Below are 21236 nucleotides of genomic sequence, written 5' to 3'. Positions count from 1 at the left end.
GTGAAGTATCTGGAAGCCGTCATTAAACTTCAGATTGAGGAAAAAACAAAACAATTAAATTCACATCTGATTTATAATATTTCGACCCTACTTTGCTCTTTAGAAACCCGATCAGTAGTTGTGTTCACCTTGTTTTACAGTATCGTGTTCATTTTCAACTCACTGCATTTGTAAAGGTTGTTGACGCGAGCGATGTCGTTGTCGCTCATCTCTGTGGCGCGTCCAAACTCAAGGTCTGGGTCGCTCTTCGAGACGATGGTTGGCTGCCCGTTGCTGGAGGAGAAGGCGTATCTTCAGGAGAACACGAACACAAAGGGCAAAGAGTTGCACAATCACAAGCTCACAACAGTTCTACAGTTGACTTAGTTTCATGTAGCTCTTTTGGGCAACCTTATAGTTCGTGTGTGCATACAGTTGCACTCAAAGGTATTTAACCCACATTGCAAATTAGGTTCATTGGCAAAATTTAAAAACTTTCAGCTGTTTTCAATAAACAACTCAAACAAGGACAATTTAAATAGCTCAACACAACTAATGTTACAAGTGGTTTCTCCTAATTCAACACAAAATGCCATTTTCACAGAATCTTCAACATTCTATACAACAAGAAACAGGCTTACCTGTGAAATGATTTTAAGTGAGGCATCCCTTTAAATGTTCATGTGTAAAGATTATACATCTTCATCTGTATATTGTGCATCCTCATCGTTTATATCGTGAGGATGGAGAATAGGAGGGATTGTAAGAGCAGGCTGAGGACGGGCCTCGCCAGTAAAACATAGTAACCGCAGATGAAGGGAAAGTCCTTAACAGCATTTCACAGAGAAGACAACCCTCTTCCTCATAACACACTGCTGAGATTATGACGCCCGTGTGTGTGGAATTCTCTTTTAAAAGACCTGTTGTGGCAAACTCTCTCTATGACCTGATCTTTAAACAAATTCACAGACTTTGCAAAACTATAAGAGCATTAGCCACCACCAGCTATTCAATCCATATTTCCTTATGGCTTCACTGAAGAGGATCGTTGGTGTCGGATCAAAACAAGCCGCCCTGTAGCCTGTAGACACAGTAATGAGTATCATTACATACAAAGCTAATGTGTTTGAACACCTTTGAAATGCACATTCTGGACAGGAAGAAGAAACATGTGTCAGCAAACAGCACACAGTGTGACTGAAGCTGACACATTTTCATGATTACCACTTTGTTAATCAAGATTACAATATGACAGGACTGATTAAGATATGTTTGTGAAAATATATTTATTATATTATAATATTATTATGTTACAGTGTTTAGTGTGTAGCAGGGCCTGTGTGGTTCAGGTGTTCACAGTGTTGGCAGCAGCGAGGAGTGAGGAGAACAGAGAGTCCGGTCTTTGCTTCAGCACATCTGGATGGTCAAACTCGGCCACCTGTCGGACAAATCACTGACTGTTAGTCTAGGTTTAGAAGCACGTAAACGTCATCTTTATCTTATCTTTAATCTGTTACCTCTCCGTTGTCCATGACCAGAATACGGTCGGCGTGCATCACAGTGTTGATGCGATGGGCGATGGTGAGCATGGTGCAGTCCTGGAAGGCTTCACTGATGGTGGTCTGGATCAAGGCGTCGGTCTCTGCATCGATGGATGCTGTTGCCTCATCCAAAAGAATGATCTGTTGGACAACAGGAGGGACAGTTAGTCCAGACGAAGAGAGGAATACTGGTCGTGGTGGGTTAATTGATGCAATTGTGAATAATATCAATATCACAGGCAGTTAGTTTGGTTGGTTTTGCAACACATGCAGATGCAGGGAGCAGGGGAAGGACCCAAACACAGTCCCAGATGAGGAGGCAGCAGGAACAATTCAGTGACTGTATTTAAATGGCTTTCAGAGTCCAAATAAAGCAGGTGGTCTGTTAGGCAGGTACACAAACAGAACTCCATGCAACAAGGAAGGAATGAAAGACGAGACGACAACCAACAGTGAGAAGACAGGACTATTGGTACATCTTCAGTCTCTTATTTGTCATTTCCTCACTCCTCACTTGTTGTTCTGCGCCGCCATCTTGACGGCCGTCCCAAAGCTCTTCTGTCTGCTCTGTTATCTGAGCGAAGATGGTTATCTGAGGAGCCATGGGCGAGGAAGAGCAGCCTTCACGGAACGACACGCCCCCTTATTGTTTATCAGTTATTTGATTGGACGCTTCAGCCGATCGGACTGATCTGATATTTCTTAACGTTACTGAGATTTCATACCAGAGTGAAATCACAGAATAAACTCAAGTTGTATATTTGATTTGGTTACTTTTTCACCATCTGGTTAAAATATATGTTAATTGTAGGTCTGAACAACAAAAGGACCACAAACAACTTTCTTCATTTTTTAGAAAGATTTGCCTTTTATGATCTGTTGTTTCCCTCAATAACCTTTATGATGGAAACACTTAAAGTCAGAGAGAGCTGAGAGACTGTCTGTCTGTCAGCAAGAAGAACCTTTTACATCTTTTGTTTTCAATTCATTCAGTCACGTGAGGCTGATAATTACTGGTCAGGTTTAATAAGTTACATATTTTTAAATTTCCCCAAAACATTTAGCCTAATAAAGTCTTTCCAGTGTTCAAGAGACACCATGTCTCAGGAAATGTCAGCAGGAAGCACTGCTGCTCTGGCAGTGATGGTAACTGCGTGTCTTAGTTAGTATTAGTACAGTGATCCTGTGTGCAGACACAAACTCCATCAGAAGTCTCTGCAGCTGTTAAAGCCCACTGACAGCTGATCAGAACAGAACCACCACAGATGTGGCAGTAGAGCAGCTGAAAAACTGGCAAGTGTGTAAATAACAAGAAGTCAGAAGACATAAATTCATGTACAAACCTTGGAGTTGCGTAGTAGTGCTCTCGCCATACATACGAGTTGTCTCTCTCCTACAGAGAAGTTCTCTCCGTTCTCCAGCACGGTTGCCTGTAGTTTCCCCTCCAGTCTGGAGATCTAAGGAAACAAAACAATCCTCATAGAACCACCTTCATGTCTGCTGCTACCTCACCTCTAAGAGTAACCTACACTGATACTGACTACGATACAATCAGGATATAAAACCCAACGGTTTGTAGAATAGTCAAAGCTACCAACTAAAACATAAAATTGCTACTTTCACATTAATGTATCGGCAATAATAATCTAATGATATCATTGCGTAACACTCACAGGGTGCATTTTTCTACTTTGTGTACTTTTACTTTGATACATTAAGTACACAAAGCTCATAATACTTCAGTACTTTAACTCAAGTAAGATCTTACATGCAGTGACTTTACTTGTGATGGAGTACTTTCACAGCGTGGTATTGCTACTTTTACTGAAGTAAAGGATTGAATACTTCTTCCACCAATGCTACGGTTCATAATATATTTGAAAATAAGGGTTCAATAACACCAATGCACCACTAAGACAGCTACTATCTGGTCAGATAACATTTCAATTCAAGATGACTGAGCACACGCTCTAATGAAGCTGTGAATGTGCTTCATATTGTCCAGCCAACATACCGAGTCCTTCATGTAGGTCTTCTCCAGCGCCGCCCAGATCTCCTCATCATTGAAGTTATTGAAGGGGTCTAGGTTGTACCTGGAGGGAAGGACATGCAGCCAGTGACTAACCCACCACAGTGAGAGCAGTGTGTACCCGTGTGGAAACATAAAGCTACATGGAGTTAGGCGTTAGCTTAGGTTACCTGACTGTTCCAATGAATAGCACAGGATCCTGGGGGATGATAGACAATTTGCTGCGCAGATCCTGCAGACCAATGGCCGTAATGTCCACGCCATTGTAGGAAATTTGGGTTTAGAAATGTTTTAAGAAATCATAATAGAAGTGTTTAATGATTCATAATTAAGAAATCATAATTAGAAGTGTTTTGGAATACATAATTAGAAGATTCATAATTGTAGAAGTGATTTGTAGTTAGAAGTGTATCTTAGTAGCACCTTTATATCGGTTTGTGAAACTTGTGAAGTTTTTGCCAAAAGTTGCAAATCCTTATCTTTATATAGAATGTTTATCATAGAAGTGTTAAGCCATAAAAGACAGTCATTGAATGTATTAAACTGTGAAGAATAGCCAAGGGAAAGTCAGACTTCCAGACAGACATTTGCAGGTTGTGCCCGCGCGAGGGTTTTCGGAAGCCTGACGCCAGGAGGAGGCAACCGAAATTAGCCAATAGGAATTAAGATGGACAAAAGGGAGGGGATTTCAAACTGTAAGGGGAAGTGCTGGAAAGGAATTCACGCTCTTTCTCCTCGGCTCTGAGCCTGGAAACATCTGTGTTTCCAGGCTGAGTCGCGAATGAATAGCTTTTCCGCGCGGATCATATTATTATATATTCTGTTAGTAGTGTACTTCATTCTGTAATTGTATTAGCTTCGGTAGGATTAAATACTTTTTAATTGTTAACCAGTTTATGGTAGATTTATTAAGAAGCAACTCTACTGTAAAACAGTGGAGCGTGCTCTCCGGCCTTCTCTCGGTGGGGAAGATTTCAGCCTCCACACCATCTATCAGGATGGTCCCTGATGCCGGCTCCACCAGCCTGAACAGAGCCACGCCTAGAGAGGACTTCCCTGCAGAAACAAAGCACAACAGTAACTCTAATGGTGTACAGAGGCAGGGTTCCCTACCATGCCTCTACAAGTTAACACTCTAATCCAAGTCAGTTCTTTCATTTACACATTTAAATCCAAAGGTGCTCTTGTAACACTGGACTTTCTACATGTGCATTGTAGAAGCTACATTATGATCAATATCGACGATAGGTTTTGTTGAAATAGATAAAATTGTGTGCGTATTTAGGTTCAAGATTCAACTCTGATAATTAGTGATAGTTTCCCTCAATCAATCAATCATGTCAATATGTCTGAGTCATCTTGACATTTACACTAAAATCAACCTGCATGTAAAAAAAAAAAGTTATGAGTAAAAGCTGCTGGAGTCAAGGTCTTACCAGAGCCTGTCCTTCCCACAATGCCCAGCTTCTCTCCAGCTCGGATGAAGAAATCGAGTCCGTTCAGGACAATGGGTGTGTTTTCTCGGTACCTCATCTTATAGTCCTGGAAGGTGATGGTTCCGCTCTTCGGCCAATCCTCTGGGACTCGGGCCTCCTTTATTGGCCCGGGGGCCTCAGACGTACAACCCTGTACACAATAAACAACAACTACTGTGAAGGAGAGGAAAGGAGGTGCGTCAGAGAAAAATGTACTTTATAGAAGAGAAATGATTAGCTTTATAAAGAGGCAGAGAAGTTTAGAGTCTGACCGTGATGTATTCCTGCAGCCGCTCCACCGAGTTGAATCTAGCCTCCACCTCCGTCGCCAGCCTCACTGCATACTGAAGCAGGCCAGTCAGCTGGACAACACATCAACATCTTTAAACACACACGTTGCAGTTGCTTTCAACGTATCTTTACAAAAAGAAACCAAAGGTTCATTCATGTTCTGTTCCAAATTCACCTGTATGGTGCTGCACAAGGCCAAGCCTTTCAAAGACGGACTGATGACGTCATTGCTGCTGAGCACTACGAACAGAGACACCAACAACGTCATGGTCAGCGCCATGGAGTCCAGGCAGAAGGAGAGCCAACGTGTTCCGGAGAGAAACAATAAATAGTGGTTGGAGTTGATGTCACTCAGTGACTTGAACCTACAACGTGATAAAGGACATGCAGGTTTGTGAACATACTGTACCGCCTCACCCCAATGATCCGTAACACAGCATTTAAAAGGCAGACCAGGTTCAGAGACTCTGACTTTGCAGGAAACTCTATGAGTGAGTGTGCTTTGCTTATCTCGAGAACTGTTCATTTGATCTACTTGTGTATTGCTGGGGACCCAAGGGAATGCGGTGTCAAATGTTGGTGGCACTATAACAACAAACTTTGCGTTTTGGCCCTAAACTTTGGAGCTGTAAGTGACAAAGTCCCAACGTTTTGTTTGTTGTTCTGTCATAGATTTAATCATATTTTTTCACTTTACTGAAAGCAAACAATGACCTCTTAGTGTAACTTAAAATCAGGTTATTATGCATTATAGCAGCTATTACAATGCGTTACTCTAACTCTCTAATGTATTAGAACTATGGGAATTATAGTACACTATGATTTAAAAAATGTGCGTCAAAAACAAGAAATATTGCATCAAGATCAATTTTCTGCCATTTTAAATTGTGTCCAAATTGTCACCCAGACAACGCTGCAAACAACAATATGAGGAGCGACGCAGTGGAGAGTCATGTGGAGGAACTTTGCTATCTTACAGTTCGATGTGTCTGTCTCTGATGTTGTAGGCGTGGATGGTGCTGAGGCCCTGCAGGGTGGAGGTGGTGAGAGAGATGCAGGGAGAACGACTGATGTTCTCATTCCTCTTCATCTGACGGATACTCCTCTGGAAGATACTGCAGATCAATCACAACTGATATATTTAGTAAAGCTTTAAAGAACTCTTGTACTGTACCTGCTTTTAAGACGTGCAACCATTTAAATGAAAATCTGCATCTAAATAAATGTCATAAAATGAACTCAACGTGTGATCAGCAGGTAGCCATACAAGGCGTTTATTTCATGTTTAAACTGGTATCAACTCACAAGAGAATGAGGGTGAACAACGCTCCAATGAACACCACAGCTGCCAGTATCGGGGGAAAGACTGCCGAGATGGTGATAACGGTGAAGGTGAACAGCAGAGCAAACTGCAAGAAAGGGTCTATGGTGAGGGGAAGCACCGCGTCCACCTCCTCTTGATCTTTGGAGAAGCGGTTGAGAATGCGTCCTGTTGGCGTCGTGTCAAAGAAACTCATGGGACTGGAGAAGATCTGAGGAAGGAAAACATAAAGGCATTGTACTTGTTCATTATATGAACATAAAGCATGCCCCTTGTTACCTCCCATCCCTCCTCTCCATCCCCCCGTAGCAGAGAGAGGGCGGGGCCAGAGGGGCTGCTCAGTTGAATATCTTAGTCTAGTCCGTCTCACTAATTGATCTCACTGAGGTTTTGAAGTCGGGGAAAGAATCCGTGGCTCCGACCATGGCTATGAAATATAAATCTGTCTTTGAAGACGTAGACGGATTTATATTTGTGACTTTTTCTCCTGGTCCCTCCCTTCTGTCTGTAATACTTTGTCCGTTGGTTATGTTTTCCTTTGTTTTGACATTTCATTATTTCTTGTTTTATTTTGTGTTACTCACCTCTCCTCTCGTTTCAGATGCTTCACTTCCTGCCCCTGTGTGTTTTGTCTGATTACCTGACGTGCATTTGAGTCCTGTGTCTTTCTCTGCGGTTCCATCAGTCGTAACAGTAAACTATATGGAAAAATCCTAACAGATCGTATCTTCAATTCAGTAAACATGGTTGTGTTTGATGGTATGGCCATCCATCAGTACCTTCTTGAACATGGTGTCGTGGAGTTTGGTGGCCGCATTCAAAGTCACCCAAGTGTAGAAGAAGCATTTGGTGACGGCAAGTGTCACCATGACCACCACCAGCAGGCCATAAATACTTTGGTAGAAGTGCAGGTGTGGGTTTTGTGAGATGTCTCCTTGGTTTGAGGTTGTGTTATTGGATGACTTAAAAAAATAGAAAATATATCATGTTACAAACCAGGTCCAGAGAGACAATTCATCAACACAACGTACTACAGTTATACAGTTATGCAGTTAAGTTCTATCTGTTCTCTACAGCACACCTCCTCTATCGCTGCCAGTGTAGACAAAACCAGTTTGGTTCAGCCGTAAATACAGCGAAGTTATGTGAAGTAAAAGAATTTGCAGTGCACATGCAGCAATACCAACATCTGTGCACATCTGACCGACCATGTGAAAAGGGTGTGTGGCTGTTGGTTTGTCGGTTTGGAAAAGGTTAAACAGACACTCTCTACACAGCCATCATTGAGTCCATCCTCTGCTCTTCCATCACAGTCTGGTACGCTGCAGCCACAGCCAAGGACAAGGGCAGACTGCAACGCATCATCCGCTCTGCCGAGAGGGTGATTGGCTGCAATCTGCCGTCCCTCCAGGACTTGTTCGCTTCAAGGACCCTGAAGCGAGCAAGGAAGATTGTAGCCAACCCCTCTCACCCTGGACACAAACTGTTTGTGCCCCTTCCATCTGGTAGGAGGCTGAGGTCCATCAGGACCAAGACCTCACGCCACACGAACAGCTTCTTCGCGTCCGCAGTCGGGCTCATTAACAGAGCCCCACTGACTCCCCACTGACTCTGTCACCCCAGGACAAATTCCTACCGGTCACTCCCCTGCATCCCTTCTATTACACTCGACACTTTACACTACACTTACATCTCACTTGTTTATAGTCCTGTCATCTGTTCGTTGTTTATAGTCCTGTTATCTGTTCGTTTGTGCACTTTATTTTATATTTCACTTTATTTTATATTTCATCTTTATTTTATATTTCATTTATTTTATATCTTACTTTACTTTATATCTCTTGTAAATTTGAATATGTTTCTACTTGCACTGATTGTTGTTGATTGTTAAATGTTTGCACCTCCCATCACGCCAAATTCCTTGTATGCTCAACATACATGGCAATAAACGGTTCTGATTCTGATTCTGATTCTTTGAAGAGAGCTATTCACATCCCTCAGACTTCTTATAAAACATGCCCATTGGAGCATTAAATAGTCTTTCCAGCTGTGGGAAGTCACACACTTACTGAAAACACATTCAAATGCAACCAGGGCTGTATGTGTTTGTGTGAGTGTAGGTGTGTGTGTGTGTATGAGAGAGAGAGAGAGAGAGAGAGGGAGAGAGAGAGAGAGAGAGGAGGAGAGGGAGGAAAGAGAGAGAGAGAGATGGAGAGGGAGAGAGGAAGAGAGAGAGAGAGGAAAAGAGCGAGAGAGAGAGCGAGAGAGAGAGAGAGATATGGTTCTCACCCCGTCACCCTGCCCCAGCCAGATGCTGAGCCACCAGTTGCTGAAGGCTGTGGTTCCAATCATCAGGACCAAGTTGAGGAAGGTGAGGAAGCTCACTATGTAGCCTGCAGCACAGTCACATCAAACATCATCAACCAGGTTGTCCATGTGTGAATTGTGTATTATTGCATACGATCATGCCAATGCATGCATGTGTGTGTGTGTGCTGTCGGTGTTCAAACCTCCAGCTGCCTTGCAGTATTGCTGGTAGACTCTCCAGGAGACGGCACCTTCTGTGGTGGACTCCTGACTGACCAGCTGGTCATCGACAGGTGCTGAAGAGGAAGAGGCAAGGCAAGTTTATTTGTATAGCACATTTCAACAACAAGGTAATTCAAAGTGCTTCACAAGTGAAAAATGAAGAAAGAGATCTTGAGAGAGAAGCTGCTCGACCATCCAGCCAGCACTTCTGGCCACTTAACGCACACACCCTTTGTCTTTAACACATTGAAATGGAACCAAATGAGTCTGACATCCTTGCTGGATTAGATCTGAACTTCACCGACATCAGAGCTATAATTGAATACGTTTTCCAGACTCACATCTTTGGTTAGTTGTCATTCCATCGTCCTTTTCATCCGACATGTCAAATGCTGAAAGAGAGCACGGATGTGGAAGGGAGATATCAATAAAATGACAGAAGAAATATCTGTCATCTAGACCTGTAGACACACACACGCCCGTATGAAACACTGATAAGAGTATATTAACAGTCAGGATTGTAGATGTGTTGCCCTGTCTTCTATTGTTTTACAAAGCTTTTACAAAGTTCATTGTCTTTTCTTTTGTTGACGAGTTCACAGAGAATTGTGTCAAAAGTAAAGCAGGATTTTCTAGAACGCCCCCTGACTGCTTCTGTTAATAAATAATGTGTCTTTGTACTAAACTCTAATAATCTCCAGCCTTGTTTTCGTTAAATATAAATTATTATGTGATGAATTGTGAATCTATTTTAGTTCATTACACAAACAAAGATGTTTTCCTGGTTTGCGTACCTGGGTTCACTAGCCCACCGCCGGTGCTTTGTCTCCGCTCAATGTCCCTCAGCTGGGCAGCTTCTTGGGGAGACACTTCCTCCTCCTCATTCTGACAAAGCAAAAACGCAGTGATGCTGCTGAGTCTGGACAAGTTGACGACAACTCACTTCCACCCTGAAGTAAATGATGAATCGTTAACTCGTGGCCAAGTAGAAGACTTGTTTCTGCCTCCTATGAACCTCTGACACATCTGGTTTACAGCTCACGTGTATCGGTTTATTGTTTTTAAGCTAAAAACCTCATAAAGAACCGGTGAAAGGGTTTTGCAGCTGGTAAAACATGGAGGAGAGACACATAAATAAGTACACTAGAGTTTTGTACTGTAGATTGATTTTTTTACCTCGGGCTCCATCTGGGAGTTGATGATGAGCTGAGCATAGCGTGCATTGGCTTTCATCAGGTCCTGGTGGTTCCCAGCCTCCTGCACCTCGCCATCATCCAAAAGCATAATGTCATCACAGAACTCCAGATACTGACAGACACAAGTGAGGACAACCATGTCAACAAACCATCTCAGCACTGAGGCCCGAGTTCTACCGAACGCAGTCCAAACAGCACGTGTTCACATGTATGACACGTGGCATCTAAACAGCTGATGCCTGCAATCAGAAACCACCAACTGGTGCTCGATGTTCTGGTACTTTGGGGTTTACCACAATAGGATCTTCAAATCATTTTTGATGTGTTTTAAACAAGTATGTGAATTTAATTGAGAAATGTGATTCTTAATATTAAGCTATTTAGGATTCACTATCTGCTGAAGAATGAAGCGGTGTCTACCTGGAGCTGGTGTGTAATCAGTATGATGGATTTCCCCCGGAGCTCTTTCTTAATGCATTCCTCAAAGATGTGTTTCCCCACATGGGCGTCGACAGCAGCTAGCGGATCGTCAAGGAGGAAGATGTCCTTATCGGAGTAGACAGCTCTGGCCAGACTGATCCTCTGCTTCTGCCCCCCCGACAGATTCAGCCCTCGCTCTCCGATCTGCCAACAGAACAGCAGAAAGCTGATAAGATCCCTGACAGCATGGTGAGGTGCATCACACAATCTGCTCTTCCCTTTTACTAAATTACAACAATATAGAAGAAATAAAACTAATCAGAGCTTAAGATTAACTCAGAAACATCCGTCAGACTTGGAACTGATCCCAAATCAAACAAACCGCCTGAATAAATTTACTGGTATTCAACTTGCAATTATTTAGTTCTGACTCATGCAATACTTTGTTTGTTGTAAAATGACACAGTAGATGATTTTTCGGGTTCAGTCAGTTTCATGAATGAGTTGCTAGGAGACAGTCAAAAATAACATAGTTGGCAGAGTTTGAGGTATTTTGTTTTGATATTTCAATGCAAAATATTCAAAATAAAATGATGTCGTTACTAACGAAAACACAAGATTAAAACGGGCTTTAAAAGAGTTCAAAGAAAGAAAAGCGAAGTTGATTATTGATTGTTCCAACTAATGTTTACCTTTATCTATCGTTTAATGCTAATGTCCGCTAGGGGTTTCCAACCCCACATCGGAGGGTGTTAGTAGTAAAAGTTCCACTCAGCTTGTAAGAAATCATTCAAAAGCAGAACAAACATTCAGCTCGGGGGGTTTTGAGTACAGCAGACCACCTCAGTTTGATCACCATGTGGGAGGACATCCAGGTCAGCTCTGAGACTGCAGACCTCCACAACTCTGCTGTATCTGTGGAGGAGGACAATGAGGTAAAGTGAAGGGACAGCGACGTATAGTGTCTTCAACAGAGCTTTGAATATTTAATTCAGTTAACTTAATAGTAAAAACAACTTTTGGAAAACGGTGTTTTTTAGTGAGTCAGGTCTGCTGCATGTTGGCTTTCACTGCAGTATGTACTTCATACAAGATCACGATTACAGCTCAACAGAGAGAGAGTTTACCTTCAGTCGTTTTAGTGACACAGCAGCCTCAGCCAGGACCTTGGCAGACATGGGCATAATATCCAAGCAGAACCTCAAGGAGTTGAAGATGGCGATGGTGGTGAAGGCCTGTTCATGAAGAAGAATGACGCTCACACTATATAACACTTTGTTATTCAGTACACCTCAACCATGTAAATCCCACAGTGGGCATGATGGCAAGGGTTGTTGTGCTGCATGTGCTGCACTACTGCAGTACTCACATCGGTTGTGTTGAGCTTCAAGCTCAACGAAGTGTGTACGAGGAAGGTGAGAATGATGGAAAAGGAGGGGATGATGCTGGTGATGCTGGTATTGGCGTTCTGGACGTAACTGACCTTCCGCAGTTCTTTCTTCTCATCTTTCCGTAAGCCTATAAGAGAGACGGCATCAACAGAACAGTTTCAGGGTTTTTTACTCTACTTCTATTAGCTGACACCAAACGAGCATGGACTGGTGGAGGCAAGGGCACATGGGAACTCAACCCTAGGTTCCTGCTTTGCTCAATGGAAGGTAGCACACCCGACTTTCAAGATTGGGTTTGTGTTCATACAAAGCCACTGTATAAATGATAAACATGATATTTGTTATTCAAGAAATGTCTGTTTAGTTGGTTTCCTGTTTTGTTTAGAATGTCCGTGCCTCGTGTGTCCTGTGTTCACTTCACTACCTGCGTTTGTATGTTCTGTGTGATTGTCTGTCCCGCCCCTGATTGGATCCTCCTGTGTCTAATCATCTGCACCTCCACAGTGTCTCAGCGTCGGTTGGTCTGTCGTGCTCCCTGCTCTGCTCCCTGTTCTGATCTGCAGTGATTCCTGGGGTGATCCCTGCTCTTCTCTGCTGTGTTCCCTGTTTAGTAGTTTTGATTTCTTGGACACATTTTTTGACTCCCCAGCTCTGCAAGTTTAGTTTTGAACATTTTCGTAACAATTAAAGCCACCGTTATTCATCCCTCTGTCCCCCGTGTCTCTCTGCCTTTGGGTCCATCCCCTGCTACCAAGAAAGATTAAAACCACGTTTGACTGGACGACGAAGTCTGTCGAACTTCATACCTGTGATCTTCTCTTCAAAGGAGTCTTCCCAGGCGTACATCTTGATGAGCTTGATACTGTTGAGAATCTCATTCATTGTGCGAACACGGCTGTCTGTTATCAACATGGTTTTCCATCTGAACTTGTTCATGAGATTGGCCAAGCCAAACTGAAAGCAGAAAAAAACAATATTAATCTTTGTGTTTGGGGAGAAAAATGTATTTGTGTCTTGAAATATATTTGATTCAAAAGTTTTCTGCTTCAGTGTCTTTAGATCTTTTTGTCCGATGTTACTTTGGTTACTGAAGTATAATTACAAGCATTTCATAAATGTCAAAGGCTTTTATTGACAATTACAGTAAGTTTATGCAAAGAGTCAATATTTGCAGTGTTGACGATAAGTTGCTCTCGAAGGATGTTGTGGTACCATTCTTTATTCTGTGTTCTGAGGCTACATTGTGAGTGAGCCCACTCCCTTGGCTGAGAAGCAACCCACACATGAATGGTCTCAGGATGCTTTACTGTTGGCATGACACAGGACTGATTGTAGCGCTCACCTTTTCTTCTCCGGACAAGCTTTTTTCTGAATCCCCCAAACAATCGGAGAGGGGATTCATCAGAGAAATTTACTTTACCCCTCAGCAGTCCAATCCCTGTACCTTCTGCACAACATCAGTCTGTCCCTGATGTTTCTCCTGGAGAGAAGTGGCTTCTTTGCTGCTCTTCCTGACTCCAGGCCATCCTCCAAAAGTCTTCGCCTCACTGTGCGTGCAGATGTACTCACATCTGCCTGCTGCCATTCCTGAGCAAGCTCTGCTCTGGTGGTGCCCCGATCCCGCAGCTGAATCAGCTTCAGGAGACGGTCCTGGCGCTTGCTGGACTTGTTGGGTGCCCTGAAGCCTTCTTCACAACATTTGAACCTTTGTCCTTGAAGTTCTTGATGATCTGATAAATGGTTGATTTAGGTGCAATCTTACTAACAATTCATCTGATCACTCATTCTGGAGTATATGCAAATTACCATCATAAAAACTGAGGCAGCAGACTTTGTGAAAATTCATATTTTAGTCACTCTCAAAACTTTTGGCCACGTGTGTACAAAGCTATTGTGAAGTGAGTTGACTCCGGACAGCTCGGTTTGCTGCATCTGCGTGAACTGAAGAAAATCCTCTGGTGTGTTCTGTGGGTGTTCGTTACTGAGCTCCTAACAGTGAGATGCTGTGGTGTCTCAACACGAGTCAGACAGAGAACGGTGACTGAGCCAGCCGGTAGGTTTTGAGTTTTAACAGCCGAGGATCATCATCGATGGAAAAAAACACAACGGTGTCAATTGAAAACATGCCGCAAAAAGGAAAATACAGATATGTTAGTGTTTTCCACGTTGATGGCTGAATTAGTTAGAATGAATGAATTGGAAAGCTTTAATTATTTGCTAACTAATTAAAATGCATTTTTGTTTATAACCTGTGATTATTGCAGTGCCTCCTTTTAGCTCTGATTGTGATGTGGCTCGATTAAATCTCAATCCATTAATTTTACACTGCTCATGAAAATAGATCTAATAACTGTTTGTGCGGTTTCTAACATACAGACCTGTACTGGGATGAAGATGAGGTAGGTGCAGACTCCAGTCAGTGCGGTGTAGCCCAGAATGTAGCAGGCATAGACAATACACACAATAAAGAGCACCGGGGTGGACAGCATGAAGCTGCCAGACAATGCTGCCTCGAATAATTTGTGGCCATCGTTGGTCAAAACACCAATCATCTGGATGGGAGAGAGGAGAGAGAGAGAGATGTAAAATACATTTGCCAAGATTGCTTTGCCAAGGCAAGTTGCTTGAACTAATGGTGAGAACAAATGAATTCCACCGGATGTTTATGACAAAGAAGTGCGGCCTTGTAAAACAGGATCAAAAACAAAGTTGTGCAGGAAACAAGAACACATATAGCCACAAGGGGCCATTCCAGGTTCCAGGGGACAAAGTATTTAGCTGAACAAAGTTGAGCAAAGTCAATTCAACTGGTTTAATCTTGTTTAAAGACAAAGTGAGACCATTCATGACCACGTAGCAGCCTTTCAGAAATACACACTCAAAGTCCACCAGTCATACTTTTTGTTACATTTGACATCAAAAATATGCAGCAAGTTTGGTGATGTTTGGACAAACTGTCATTGATTTATGGACAGATTTGCCCCATGCACATGAACTATGAACACATGAACTAGTCCCGACCCCTATTGAGTGATTTTGAAGTAGTTTCACACACGTGCTCTAACATCGTCATGAAACATGTCCGAGGAGTTTTGTATTGATTGGATCAACGGTTTCTGATCTATTGTCCAATTTGGGTTGTGCCACGCTCATCTATTGTAGTAGAAGCGCCACCTAGTGGTCGATTCGACTGGAACTTTCAGGGTGTTTCAGCTGCTCTTGTAGACATACCCTGCAGGATGATTGTTGAGTTAGGTCTATTATTATGCTGAGGCAGGCCCCCTTGAAGTTCATTCGTCAATATCTTGAAAACATTATAAGATATCAAGAAGGTTTTGATCTGTTTGTTTACTTTGGTCCAATAATGATCCACAGAAAGTTTGGTAACAATTAGATCTACATTTAAGGAGAAGATGATACAAATGTATGTTTTAAAAAATCCAAATGGAGATAAATGTAGTGGGTGAAGTTTCAAATTTGTCAAATTTCAATTCAATCTGACTGAATCTCCCAAAATGTGTTTTTGTGTGTTGGCACGTTCCAGCGCCATCCTTTGGCCGATTGAAGTCAGATTTCTTGTAAGCACATCGTGTCCAGTTATTGGGCCAAGTTTCTGTTTCTTGCTGTTTCCAGCTCACGGGTTATCCCTTCGGAGCTAGAACCCTAAAAATGCAAAACTGTCGACCAAAATGTTTGATAAAATAAATCTATATATTGAAGAAAGGCATTATGCAGTCGTCCCCTGTCACTCCAACTAGATGTGCACTTGATGTATGTCCACATTACAAATAACCACACCATCAACATTTAATTCCTGCCTTCACTTCAGCTGCTGAAGACTTGGACTGACCCCAGTCTACATGTTAAACTCCACAAATCTAACAGACACGAGGTATATTGAAAATATATTTTCTTTAGACTACTTTGTACAGTTCACCAAGAGTAAGAAGATCTCTCTGACGATGGACAAAGCGATTTTGGTGTGTGAGATCGGTTTCCTAGAGAAATGCAGGCACCCTACCTCTCCCATTGAGATGTCGCTGTGCACCCGCAGAGAGATGACTTTCTGAAAGGCCACTGAAGAGAAGGCTCCCTTCAGTCTGACTGCAGTGCGCAGGTTCAACGTCCACATCAAGGATACCAGGAAGGCTTTGGAGAACTCAGAGGCGAACAAAGCGAAGGACAGACCAACACCGTAGAATACTGTGGACTTCTCTGGGTCCGCAGTATAGTTCAGTATCTCATAGACCAGAACAGCCTGAGAGGACAGAGACGTTTGTGACACACAAAAGAGCATTCAATATTAAACAACCTTTACATTTGTGTCATAAAACCTTTGTGCACATTTACATTGAATGTGACATTAGCGACAACCTCAGAAAAGGCTCCTGGATCTGGTATCCAATAGAGGAAGCACTGGTACTGGCACTGATATGCAGCTTCTAATGTAATTACCGGGCCCAGAAACAGTGTCACCATGACAAGGACACCAACAGTGACGGAGAGAATCAGCCTGGTTCTTTGAAAGCGAAGGAATACTCGGACCAGAGAGGCCTTCTGCAGGCCCACCTTGGCCACCTCTTCCTCCCACAGTCTGTGGAGTCTGTGCACAACACACAATGTGAGCCTTATTCAATTATTACTCGAGTAAAACAGTGACACACACACATGACCTCTTAATTCATAACTTCCTCGCAATTTCACGAGTCATTTTCCAGATAAGAATTTCAGCAGCTATACTTAAATATCTATAAATCTGTAAATATACTGTCCTGTACTTCATTGCATCAAATGACAGTAGAGACATGGGGGGGGGGGCATGAATCAACAAGAGTGTCCAACCTTTCTCCGCTGGTGTCGGCTACATCCAAAGGAGACAGTTCGGGAGAGCTCACATCCAGCTTATTCTTGAAGAAGGCCCACATCATGGGGGTCATCCAGGCAAAGGTTGCAAAGGACAGGAAACCTGCACTGTCCATAGGGTGGGACCTGGACATGGAGACATTGGTACAGTATCTGTCTGCTAACATGTCACCTTACATGTATTTATCAAGTGGAATATAAGAGCATCAAAACAAGAGAAATGATGTCATCGATGACACTGACTGAGATGAGGACCGGCGGAAGGGTTTGAGGGTCTGAAGGCTCTGGCTGTATTTTCCAAACAGGGTCGGGTAGGATTCTACTCTGCTGTCCAAATCAGTATGTTCTGGTACGGAGGCCACAGATCCAGTTCTCCATCGGAAAACATCTTCCTGCTGAAGAGTCATAGACACAAAGAGAGAGAGAGAGAGAGAGAGAGAGAGAGAGAGAGAGAGAGAGAGAGACAGAGAGAGAGAGAGAGAGAGAGAGAGAGAGAGAGAGACAGAGAGACAGAGAGAGAGAGAGAGAGAGAGAGAGAGAGAGAGAAAGACAGAGAGAGAGAGAGAGAGAGAGAGAGAGAGAGAGAGAGAGAGAGAGAGAGACAGAGAGAGAGAGAGAGAGAGAGAAAGACAGAGAGAGAGAGAGAGAGAGACAGAGAGAGAGAGAGAGAGAGAGAGAGAGAAAGACAGAGAGAGAGAGAGAGAGAGAGAGAGAGAGAGAGAGAGAGAGAGCGAGAGAGAGAGAGAGAGCGCCTTTTGTCAATATTCCAACTAAAGAGAGTCTCCAAAAGTGGATCAAACAAGTTTGCATCAACACAGGCTGCAGGAGAAACAGTAGAAGAGGAAAAGATCTCAGGCAGTGAACGCCACATGAAGAGGCCAGCAGTGAGCTGGTGTTTGTTCATAACTTACAAAAGAAACTCCTCGACTGTCGCTCCTCTCCAGAGAAAAGTCTTTCTTCATTTTGTCCTGTAGGGAAACAAACTGCAGCGTCACTATTTCACATTGCTTTAAGTCTAATAACCAAATACTTTTAACAGCATCAACATGTATCTCATTCTGCTGTGTAACAGTGTAACGACATTACGGTTATTGTGTGTTTGAAGCTTACTCATTACTCATTTCAACACAATCATCAGTCATAAGAGATGCTGCCATTCAGGATGCTTTATGTATCACAACTGTGATCAAAATACTTTACTTGGTCAAATATCACAAATGTAGCCGCATTGCATGAAAGGTTATGAAGTCCAATTAAAAACAAAGAGTAAGATTGTAATGATTTCGATAAGGCTGAGGCAGAGGCATGCAGAATAGCAAACTTGTGAATATACATTTGTATACATTTTATATGTATTCCACCCACATTGTGTTGAGACATCATCCCGATATTTAAACTTTGCACTATTTAATTTCTTAGATTCCCATTTTTTACTTGCGTGACTTGAAATTTTAAAACTAGTCATTCATGCCTCGTGCGTAACTGAAAACACAACGTGTTTATGAATGACAGGAATCATATGTGCCTCTCACCTCCAGTCACACTGCGTCAAAGTTCCAACAGCCACATTAAATGAGGGTGTATGAAATGATGAATGACTCCATGCGACCCTTGTTACCGCACAGTTAAATACACATGTGGAGTATTTCTGATCAGGTGTAACATCAATGTGTGTTATGATTCATTATGAGGACGGTGCACCTAAAACCACCAACTTCTCCGTCTTCTAAACAAACCCTTTAAACAAACTATATCTGTTTGTAAAGAAGACTTTCTGCAACCTCAAGCATGAAAGACCGTTCAAACATACGTCATCCTCTCAGACATCCGAATGGACACAATTGAACTAAGATACCAAAACTACAACAAACTAAAGAACCAAAAGTGATCAAAACCTTTTTAAACTGTAAAGAAGCAAAATGAAACAGTAGCTCTGTGTGGAGGACACGGATGACTCGCTGCCCCATAACGTGAGGTGCAGTCAGTGGTTTGAATACGTTTTTCTACAGTTCCACCTCTTAAAGATAAGTCTGAACAGCGTGAGGAGCTGTACGACACTGACAAGCTCAGCAGCCAACAGCTGGGTAATATACAGATAACCTGGTAGTACCAGGGAAAAACTGCCTTTTCTAAGCTTTTATAATCATTTATTTTATTTGACCTTTGTCCTACCAGGAAGCCTGCCTCAGGTAGCAGCCGTACAAAAACACGAAATAACACCATACACAATGGGATCTACAAAAGATTACAAGAAAGCAGAATAATAGCTGTTTAACAAAGTGGCCTGACTTGAGAAAATGACTTGCGTGACTATTGGCTCAGAATATGAATGGAAACCTGCATTATAAGGGGCAGGGCGTTTGAAAGATGTCGATGTTTGCCGGACACAGAGGGTCTCGAGAACAATTCTTTGTCGTTGCATCGTAGGAAGTGCATTTTCGGAGCTTGATCCATATTTCAATCAGGAGAGACTTCATTAGAATTTAACAATAATTCATAAAATTTGAAGAGTCCACCCTGAAGTAGGATAACGAGGGGTAGGGATGCTGAGGTCAGATAATAATAATAATGTATAATACAAATATTATATAATATAATAACTATTTTATATGAATAAATAAAGTAAATACTTTACCTACCTTTATAGAGGTTGTCTTTTATTTATTCTCTGCACAGAGAAGGTTCAGTCATCACAGCAGAGTGCGTACGTCTCAGTGAGGAAGAACCAGGTGTAGAGTGAACGCGCTTTCTTTATACAGAAGGAGCGACGGTGGGGGCCGATGTTGCAGACATTTTGGTCTCAGACGGATGGAAACAACAATGAGAAACAAAAGGCCAGCAACCAGAAGAAGCGGCCCGACGGCCTTGGGGCTGGAACATTCCCGTACAACACAGTTACAGTTATCTCTGTTATCAACAGGGAACTCTTCTTTGCAACAATAAGAAAGATACATCTGGGCCTGTACGCTAACACAGTGAAGTTCAGCTGAGTTCAGAGTAAACTAAGTATATATACTATACTACGTATACTATACTATGTAGAAATATCTATACTAAGTAGAAACATATACTAAGTAAAAATAGCATTACATTCCTCCCTCTTGATCATTATACATTAGATCAATACAATAGTATATACACCACGCTAGAAGTGAGAACATCAGTCAATAACATTTCATAATGATGTTAGTTTGGGACATCATTAACCCCGAGCGTAGGAAAGAGCTGATGGATGGTTTTAAACTAAACTACACTGAGACTATCACACTTTGTTAGACTCAATTTAATGTACAAATTAAACGTCACTAACAACATATTTCAGTTTGGTTGAATCTTTAATTCGTGTTAGTTTTTCAAATGAAATAGCAACACATTCATGACATTAAATCATGTTGTAGCAAATAAACACATTTCTATAGTTAGTTTAAATGAATCCTTCTATCCGTCCGTTACTGTTTGTGCTCATGTCAGCATTTCCTCACAGAGTTGAGAGTTCTTGTATCAGTATAACTAATATCAATAAAAGGAGAAATAATTAATCACTCAGTCAGCAGTTTCAGATTATAATGCTGTGCAGATAAATACGGATATTAAACAATGAATAAAAAGTATGATGTAAGGTTAAATGATTCAATGCTTTTATATAAAATGAGATTACATTTTAGATTTTACCGAATGTGGGTTTTTTCAGAATGAAGCATAGTTTATGACATTTTTGTGACGACAGTGCAAACATTGTTTTTGAAAGGCTAAACGCCAACAGATCTGGGTTGAAAAAGAACATTTCGTTAGACATGATGTGAAAGAAAGGTCCAGCGTAAACCCTGCTCCCACACATGCCAGACGTCTTTCAAGGCGTTCTTTGTTGCAAGTTGTTAAATGAAGACATCAGATTATGTGTCGCTACTATTTTAGTCGATAATGCAACGTAATATAAAACCTGCAGCCGGCACACAACTCCAGCTGTTGTTGTTTCTGACTGTCTCACCCAATCCAACCTCAGGGCGGAGCAGTTGACTACGCAGTTACAACAAGACACTCTGTGACGTCCTTTCACAAATTCCCATTGCATTTTTTTATCAATCCATTTCTAAAATCAGCCATTGATTATGCTCCAATGGCTTAGAAAAACATTGGTCTGAGGCCTGCATCAATCACTCCCAACAGACAGCAGACAACTGCTTCTGTGTAGTGTTCAGTA

The 21236-nt window shown here is 42.2% G+C and overlaps 1 protein-coding gene across 1 annotated transcript; it reads right to left on the bottom strand.

The window, feature by feature from the left end:
- Positions 1-1324: 1324 nt before the first annotated feature.
- Positions 1325-17997, bottom strand: LOC142944448 (ATP-binding cassette sub-family C member 12-like). The gene is made up of 28 exons (XM_076085654.1): positions 17947-17997; positions 17279-17430; positions 17015-17161; positions 16628-16775; positions 16194-16430; positions 14551-14724; positions 12979-13126; positions 12151-12299; positions 11886-12016; positions 11624-11696; positions 10782-10985; positions 10342-10473; positions 9960-10050; positions 9507-9557; positions 9147-9239; positions 8926-9029; positions 7416-7598; positions 6621-6847; positions 6293-6430; positions 5491-5680; positions 5297-5386; positions 4986-5175; positions 4540-4605; positions 3720-3813; positions 3535-3613; positions 2864-2977; positions 1497-1661; positions 1325-1417 (listed from the first exon to the last, which is right to left on the bottom strand). The coding sequence occupies exons 1-28, from the start codon at positions 17995-17997 to the stop codon at positions 1325-1327; spliced, it is 3714 nt and encodes a 1237-aa protein (XP_075941769.1).
- Between the last annotated feature and the right edge of the window lie 3239 nt (positions 17998-21236).

Source organism: Anarhichas minor, unplaced genomic scaffold, assembly GCF_050575085.1.
Source record: "Anarhichas minor isolate MPS153535 unplaced genomic scaffold, ASM5057508v1 ptg000233c, whole genome shotgun sequence".
Lineage (NCBI taxonomy): Eukaryota > Metazoa > Chordata > Actinopteri > Perciformes > Anarhichadidae > Anarhichas > Anarhichas minor.
The sequence above is the reverse complement of the archived record's forward strand: the minus strand, read 5'-3'. Positions and strand labels throughout refer to the sequence as shown.

Excerpts from the sequence above, each read along its gene's own strand:
- LOC142944448 (XM_076085654.1), bottom strand. The coding sequence starts at position 17,997 with ATGAAGAAAGACTTTTCTCTGGAGAGGAGCGACAGTCGAGGAGTTTCT. Across the intron at positions 6,431-6,620 it reads TTGTTCACCCTCATTCTCTT|TATCTTCCAGAGGAGTATCC; the intron begins GTGAGTTGATAC and ends ATTGATCTGCAG. Across the intron at positions 2,978-3,534 it reads AGACCTACATGAAGGACTCG|ATCTCCAGACTGGAGGGGAA; the intron begins GTATGTTGGCTG and ends TTGTTTCCTTAG.